This window comes from Callospermophilus lateralis, chromosome 3 (assembly GCF_048772815.1).
Source record: "Callospermophilus lateralis isolate mCalLat2 chromosome 3, mCalLat2.hap1, whole genome shotgun sequence".
Lineage (NCBI taxonomy): Eukaryota > Metazoa > Chordata > Mammalia > Rodentia > Sciuridae > Callospermophilus > Callospermophilus lateralis.
In genome coordinates, this window is record NC_135307.1 from 174,888,064 (window position 1) to 174,896,641 (window position 8,578).

The following is an 8,578-nucleotide window of genomic DNA, read 5'->3' on the forward strand; positions in this document are numbered from 1 at the left end:
GATGTTTCACACTGGGGGCCTCCTTGTCTTCTGTGGGCTGCTGGCCCAGGTCACATCCCAGCTCGCAGGCCTGCCCATTCCACTGGACCCAGTCCTGCCCGAGCCCCTGGACCCGACGCTGTCCTTGGATCCGGCTCCAGCCCTGGATTCAAATCCCATAGATCTTGCTGGAAGCTTGAGGAATGGTAAGTCTGTGATGGCCTCCGACAGAGGTGTGCACGTACATGTGTGTGCGTGTGTGCACAGGTGTGCATAAACAGCCCCCCATCTGGTAGGAGAAGGGGCACGATGAGTAGGGGAGAGGGCCTGAGGGTCTAGAGGTGACTCTCAGAGGCCCTTCTACTCATTTCCAGCTCTCAGCAAAGGCCTGCTCTTTGGGGGTCTGCTGGACATTGTTGAAAACCTCCCGATTTTGGACATCCTGAAGACTGGAGGGGGCACTTCCGGTGGCCTGGTTGGAGGCTTACTTGGGAAACTGACTTCCTCTCTCCCCATCCTGAACAACATCCTCTCGTGAGTTGACCTACAATACTGCCCTGGTCCCCAGAAGCAGCTGGGATCTGCTGGCCCCAGGTGGCAGCCCTGAGAGGGGGGGGTGGCCTAAGCCTGCAGCCAGGATTCAGTCTGGCAGGGACACTGGCTGTCTTCTCCCGTCCCTGAAGCACGTCCTGGGGCTCCAGAACGATCTACAGTCCTCAGGACAGCCCTTCAAGGTCAGCTTAATGATCCCCAGTTCTCAGATGGGGACACTGAGCACAGGGTCAGGCCTGAGCTCACTCAATGAGACGCAGAGCAAGGAATGTCTCCAACCTCCTGAGTCCAGGGCCCAGCCCTTTTCCTCTGCACCACTGCCATCTCCTCCCTCCCCCTGAGAACACAGTGGCCTTTGATGGAGGCAGGACAACATCAGCTCCCGCCTCCAAGGTGTCATCAGTGACACTAACAGAGCCAGGCGGTGTCTGTGGAAAGTTCTGAAGTGGTGCTTCCCATGGGACGCCCAGAGCTCACTGAGCCAGAAGCACTAGGGTGTCTGTGAGCGGCCACAGCCTGGGCCTGGATGGGACTGGGTCAAAGCCATTCCCGAGCAGCTGGCTCTGGCCCCTGACTGGCAGAGGGACAGACTTACGTTTGAGTGATTCAGGCCCATAGAGGTGGGTGCAGACTCACCACTATTCCCACCATCGCCCATTCATGCACTGAACAAACTGTCCGTCCGTCCATCCATCCATCCGTCCGTTCGTCCATCCATCCATCCAGCCAAGCTTTCCTTCATTTGACCCCTTCCTCTGCCATCCACTCACCTGCATATCCATCCACCCACCTTCCCATCAACCCACAAGGGCAGCCCCTTCCTTGGTAAGTCCCTGAGCTGGCACAGAGCAGGCCACCAACCCAGACACAGTCCCCTCCTGGACAACCTCATAGACCTGAGATGAAGAGGGCCCCATACATGTCAGGATCCAGTCTTGGCAGAGGCTGGGAGAAGTGCTGTGAGGCTCAGCACCCGTGTGGCTCTGGCTGCAAGACACCTACCCTGTCTCCCGTGGTCCCTGTGGGCAGCTCCTCCTCCCCTTGGATGGTCTCTTGGGTTGAAGGTGGTGTCCAGGTCGGAGGCTCGAGGAGCTGATGTTTCTCCCTCTGATGTTGCTCCCCGGACAGCATCAAGGTCACCAGTCCCCAGCTGTTGGAACTCGGTCTTGTCCAGACCCCTGATGGCCATCGCCTCTACGTCACCATCCCGCTGGGATTGATACTTAAAGTGAATACGTGAGTAGGTCCCCAGGACGGAAGGAAAGGTGGCTCGGCCAGGGAGACCCTGAGGTCTCTGGGGGGCACCAGGGGGTGGGAGTGCAATGACCTGAGCCTCCGTCTCCAGCTCATTTGCCACTCTGCCGAGCAACCTTGGGTGCCGAGGGAACTCACTTGACCTCTGTGAGCCTTGGGTCTCCTGGGGGAAGTGAGCTGCGTGCACCTGTGGGCAAGGTGGGGTCAGGTGGGGCTCACGTGCCTGCAGAAGAGGAAAAACCACCTGCACCGTGGAATGTGGAGGCCAGATGCCATCAGGGTTCCCTCCTCTCCAGGGGCCTGGTGGGAAGTCTGCTGGAGCTGGACGTGAAGCTCAACATCACTGCGGAACTCTTGGTTGAGAGAGACAGTGAGGGGAAGAGCCACCTGGTGCTTGGTGACTGCACCCATTCCCCTGGCAGCCTGCGGATCTCCCTGCTTAACGGGTAAGGCCAAGGGCTGACTCTCTGCCCCCGAGGAACAGAGCGGAATGGTGGGTGGGTGGATGGAAAGATGGAATGATGGGAAAATGGAAAAGGAAGAGGATGGAAGGGAGGATGGATAAGCAGATGGGTGGGTTGATGGCAGAGAGGGTGCATGGGTGGGTGGATGGGTGGGTGGAGGAGAGGGTGGGTGGGTGATGAATGGATGACTAATAGAGACATGGATGGTTAGATGGCTAAACGTGTGGAGGGAAGGATGGATGGATGGATATATGGGTGGACAGATGTATGGACAGATTAATAAGTAAATGGAAGGGTAAAGTTTTCACTTATCCTTGTTAGGCCACCCTGACTAATTTGACGTTGGATTTGGCAACAAGATGTCTGAGTTTAAGCCCCAGCTATGACAGGGCTGAGGGGAGGTGAAGGGCCTCTGAGCTTGAATGGTCTTCTCCTGCGTGGCTGTGGCTTGCTTACCTGTAACGTGGAACTACACGGGGTCACTGATAAAGCCCCCAAGACAGCAGGAGTGAAGTGTTGGGTCCCCTAAGGGGCTAACAGACATGAAGCCTCACTAGGGTTCTGGTTTCAGTCCCCTGTCACCTGGGAAGGCTGAGGTCATACCCAACAGGCAGGAGTCCTGGCCCCATGGCTGAGGTCTTCACAGCCATCTCAGGAGTCCTCCTAGCTCCACACGGAGCATGGGTCATATTTGGTGTCCTGTGGAACACCTGCCCTGTCCTGGGGCCGTGGGCTCCTCCCCCTGGTGCCTGCGTGTGCGGGGCATGGCTCCCTGTGGGTAGGACCCTGGCTGCACATGGGGTGAGGGGACAGGCCTGGTCTGATGCTGACACTGTGTCCCTCTCAAGAGTTTTCCAGGTCCACCCTCGGCTCCTGAGTCACACCCACGGCTTTTTTGGTCCCCTCCCCATTCAAGACCTCGTGGACAACCTCACGGGCATCTTGAATAAAGTCCTTCCTGAGCTGGTGCAGGGCAAGGTAGGTGGGCCGCGGCGGGGGCTCCCCTGATCCGTGCGCCTCAGAGATTCTCAGGCTGAGAGAGTCCTGGGGTGAGCTACCTGAGTCCCTCAGTTTGAGAAGTAATTCCCCCGTCCGTCAGTCTGTCCGTTATCCAACCATCCATGGTTCTTTCCGTACCTCCAAATGCCCCGCGCCTGTCCACACCGCAGCTGAACTGGGTCGGCCCTGCCTGAGAAGCCCCACCAGCCTCCAAGGCTGCAGACCAGAGGTCTTCCAGGCTAGGCTCCGTGTCTCCTAGGGCCAGAAACCGCCTTCCAGAACCTTCCACAGAGGCAAAGTCACAGAGTGAACGTGCCTCAGCGAGAATTCAGGGCCCTTCCCAACGTCCCTCATGCCTTTAGTTTCTCCTTCTGCCTAATGTCCTGTGACATTCGTCCCCACACCTGCTCAGAATCAAGCGCTTAGACACAGAGAAGTGACGGAAACCTTCCCCAGAGAACCCCCAATAGAGACCATGCTGCTCCTGGGTGTCCCTCGGTGCCCCTTTGCTAACTCCCCTCTGCCTGGCTCAGGTGTGCCCTCTGGTCAATGGCGTTCTCGAAAAACTGGACATCCCCCTGGTGCATGAGATCATTCGTAAGTGGTGCTTCCAAGCTCTCTCCCCCTCTGCAAGAGCAGCCATGTCCCAGGGTTTTGTCCCTGCACAGCACAGGGCAGCTCGGGCCTCTGCTTTCATCTTACCTTGGTTTTGGTTTCTTTGTTCCCCTGAAGTATCCGGAAAGTTCTGAGGTCAAAGCCTGCCCTCCTTGGCCCTGACACTGACACTAGCTGGGCCCATGGGTGGAAGGGCCTCTCCTCGTCCCACCAGCCTGAGCATGACGGGTCCCCAGCACTCCCACTTGCTGGCCCTCCACCTCAGGAGGAATGTGGCGCTCCCTGACTCCTTCTCCTCACGACCATGACTCTAGACTGGTTTTCTGTTTTGTTTTTCATTTTCTAGACAAGCTGATCCCTGAAGTGAATCTTGTCATCAGGGTCTAGGCCTTGCTGAAAGGACCCTGGTCTCTGCTCTGCTGGTTAGTGTGGCTCCCTGCTCCACAGGATCTGGGACAGTCCCTTACTCTGCTGGTAGGAGGCAGCAGGGGTCTTGAGACTAATGACACTTATATAAGTCAGCTTTCCCTCCCTGTAACGAAATGCCAAAAGTAATAAATTATAAAGACAAAAGGTTTGTTTGGGCCCACAGTTTGTTTCCAGTCCATGATTGATTGGCGACCCTTGCCATGGTGAGGCAGTGCCTCATGGTGGGAGCATGTGATGGAGCAGATGCTCACCTCATCAGGCACAAAGCACAAAAGAAAGAGCAAGAGCTGAGCACACACATCCAGAATCACCACACGCAAGTCCACTTGAGCTCACGGACACACGCTCTCAAATGCATGATCCAAGCCTCGCTACCCTTGTGACTAAGGCCGAGCCTCTAGGCCCAGGGTCTCAGCCTCCTCCTGTCCCCTGGAGGGCAGGTTTGATGCTTGAGTCTCCCTGCTGACTGGGCCCACAGACCCGCTTCTTGCTTCAGTCCACCCGCTCCTGCCAAGGACAGGGAAGGCTGGCCCCACGTCCTAGAAAATGACAAGGCTGCCTTGTCCCTGGGAGCCTGTGCCCCCTCCTCCCCCCAGGTGTGCGGAACGTCCCCTGCTCCCCACCAAATAAAACCGCTCCTCTTCTGCACCAGGGCGTCTTATGGTGCTTCAGCATCATGTGAGGGCTCCCGGCTGGGACGGGCCCTGACTCAGGTGGCTGGGGACAGCAGAGTGTGGGCCGGGAGGGATCAACAGACCAGGCCCAGGCAGTTTCTATTTCTTGGAATGTCTCCAATTTTCTTTGGGAACAATTTCTTTTCTTGGAGCCATCTGGACCCCTGGTTAAGGATGTGGGGCATCCTTAACCTCAACAGCTTCGGGTCACCATCTGGGTGAAGAGATGGAGAAAAGGTACCAGCCAATTCAAGGACAGCCTCCCCGTCTCTGTCCCTGCCTGAGGAGCAGGGGGACACCTGGGACCCCAGGGGCAAAGGAGCACCTCAGCACTCAGTCTGCAGAGCCCACTGGCAGCTCTGGGCCCTGGAGGCCTGTGGGGCTGGCCGAGCCCGACTGTCCATGGGACAAGGTGGTCTGTAACAGCCCTGCTGCAGCCAGTGCCCAGTTGAGAAAGCAATGCCCCCTGGTCCACCCCGCCTGTAGGCTGCTTTCTATTGAGTAGCCCACAGGTGTTTGGGTACCTCAGGTGTCAGGCCAAAGAGCACCCGTCCCACCTGTGGCTCACATTCTTAGCTCTGCAGAGACATACCTCCTCAGGAGATAGTGACATTCTATGCCACAAGCAGCCAAATGTCAGCCCTGTGACTCACTCACAATGGGAACCGTGGTCACCAGCACCCAAAATGTCCCAAGGGGCCCTCACACAAGCTCAATGACCACAAGCAGAAAAACACTTTGAGTCACTGAATTTGCCCCAAATCTCCCTCCCCCGCAATGTCACCAGGTTAATTTTCCCCCTAATATTTCCTAAAAATATTGTCGTGTAAGCACCAGAATCCAAAAGCCCCTGAAAGTCTGAATTTGCTGGATTCCCTTTTAATCTCAACAGGGGCACAGGGCCACTGGTGTCTGGTGGGACTTACATGCCTTGTTTCCATCCTGATGTGTCATTCTACCCGAGACATTTGGGTCTAAAATGATCCAATATCAGACAAACAACTGAGCTGCATGAGACTTTCCTGGACTTTGTCCATGTTTGCCCTTTGATTGTCTACTCTCCCCCATTTTTAAACAACACCAAGAGTTGCTCAGCACTACAAGAAAACACATCTCACTAGAGGTCCTCAAGCGCTCCCTGTACCAGGCCCTCTACCTCCCCCAGACATCATCTCCAACCCCCAGAACTCCATGGGAGTTCATGCCTCATCTCATTTATCTCTGTGCAGCCAGGTGGTGGCCAGCCTCAACCAACCCACTGCACCCAGGGAGCTGGCTCTCCCCTGGTAGAGTGGAGTTGCACTTGCACCCTGCCATGGTGTGTTTCTTTGGCAACTCTGATCACTGTGCCAAACTGATAAGTAGAAGAGTGTATACCAGTTATGAACCCCGGGGAGAGACTGGTCACCAGTGCCCAGGGTAGACTCTACGCACTTCTGCTCAATGCATCTGCGTGGGAATCTCCAAGGAAAACAACACAGTCAGCACTGGGCAGAAAAACACTTCAATGGAGAGGAGACAGAGCAAGAGGACTTCAATAATGTGCACCACTCCCCGTGGTCAACAAGTCCCCCGACCCAGGGCACTGGTGTTGGCTATGCTCACTGCTCTTGAGCCTAGAGGCTCTTCCCCTTCCCTAATAGAGTCTGAAAGCTGAAAACTGGGGACATATTTGAGGGTCTTTGATGCAGACACTTAAAAAAAAACAAAGGAGTACATATTGAGTTTGAAGCAGGAAAAGCTATAACCACGTAATGTACACACCATGTGAGCTCCTCATCTTAGGGTAAGGAGATCTCTCAGGCCCAAGGCCCACTCTCATGAGACTAAACAGAATGAAGATTGCACACACAAGACTGCCTTTCTCAGCATAACCATTAATTGGCCACTAAGATAACCAAGCAGAGACTACAGAAACTTCATGTGACAGAGAATACAGACTTCCCTGAATTGATTCAGGAAAGTCTCTAAACAAATAACTACAACAACCAGTAACAGTGACAAACTCTGAGGGGAGGGAGAATCCAATTTCCAGAAACTACCACATTATATTTTTTAAATATCCAATGTTCAGCTAATAAACCAGATATTTGTATAAAACATGCAAATCACTTGTATAAGACATGCAAATCAACAAGAAAAGTTGGCCTATACCCATGAAAAACTGTCTCCAAAGAATCTCAGGTGTTGGACTCACTACACAAGAACTTAAATTCACTATTTAAATATGTTCAGAGAATACATGTTAAGAAGCCATATCTAAAAACTAAAGGAAATCTCAGAACAAAATCAAGAAAACAATCAACAAAAAAAAAAAAAAAGAAAATAGAGAATGTGTATAAAGTAATAGAAATCATTGAGAAACAGAAATTCTGCAGCTGAAAAGTACAGTAACTGAAATGGAAAATTCACTTAAAAAATGAAACAGCAGATTTTAACAGGCCAAGGAAAATAATCTGCAAGCTTGGTGGCAGATCAATTGATATTCTTTAATCTGTAGAGCAGAAAGAAGAAATTTACATATATATATAGATAGATAGATAGATAGATAGATAGATAAATGAATAAAGATTCAAAGGTCATCAAGCATATGAACATACACATCATGGGAGTCACAGAAGAGGAGAGAGGGTGAGAAAAAAACATTTGAAAGAAATAATGGCTTCAATTTTTCCAATTTTGATTAAAAAAAATCATCACTTCAAAGAGCTCAACAAGAAATTCACACTTAAATAATTTATAATAAAACAAAAGACAAAGAGAGCATCTTAAAAGCAATAGGACAAAAGTGAGTCATCAAGTATAAGAAAGTCTCAATAAGACTAACATCTGATTTTTAATCAGAAACCTTGGAGGCCAGAGGGCAGTTGAATGTCTTACTCAAAGTGTAAGAGAAAAAGACTATCAAGGGACACAGCCACAGCACTGTTTATAGCAGCACAATTCACAATAGCTAAACTGTGGAGCCAACTAGATGTCCTCCAATAGATGAAGGGATAAAAAAATGTGGCAAAAATACACAATGGAATATTACTTAGCAATAAAAGAGAATGAAATCATGGCATTTTCAGATAAATGGAAGGAGTTAGAGAAAATAATGCTAAGTGAAGTTAGCCAATCCCAAAAAACCAAAGGCCAAATGTTTTCTCTGATATAAGGAGCTGATACATAGTGGGGTAGGGAGAGGGATCATGGGAGGAATAGAGGAACTCTAGATAGGGCAGAGGGGTGGGAGGGAAGGGGAGGGGCATGGGGTTAGAAATGATGGTGGAATGTGATGGTCATCATTATCCAAAGTACATGTATGAAGACACAAACTGGTGTGAATACACTTTGTGTACAACCAGAGATATGAAAAGTTGTGCTCTCGATGTGTAATAAGAATTGTCATGCATTCTGCTGTCATATATAAATAAAAATAAACAACAAAAAAAAAGACTATCAACCAAGAATTCTATATCCAGCGAAACAATCCTTCAAAAGAGTAGGAGAAGGTAAGGCATTTCCACATAAATAAAACAGAAAGAACTTAACACTAGAGAACATGCCCTAATGAGTCTTTTGGGGTGAAAGGATTTACTTGATACAAACTGCAGGAAGAAATAAAGAGCA

At 51.4% G+C, this 8,578-nt stretch overlaps 1 protein-coding gene across 1 annotated transcript; it reads left to right on the plus strand.

Annotated features, from left to right (window-relative positions):
• The first annotated feature begins 1 nt into the window (after position 1).
• On the plus strand, positions 2 to 4,974 carry LOC143394904 (BPI fold-containing family A member 1-like). The gene is made up of 7 exons (XM_076849472.1): positions 2 to 185; positions 354 to 513; positions 1,660 to 1,767; positions 2,082 to 2,231; positions 3,128 to 3,227; positions 3,782 to 3,845; positions 4,889 to 4,974. Exons 1-7 carry the CDS (start codon positions 2 to 4, stop codon positions 4,972 to 4,974), a joined length of 852 nt encoding a protein of 283 aa, XP_076705587.1.
• The last annotated feature ends 3,604 nt before the right edge of the window (positions 4,975 to 8,578 follow it).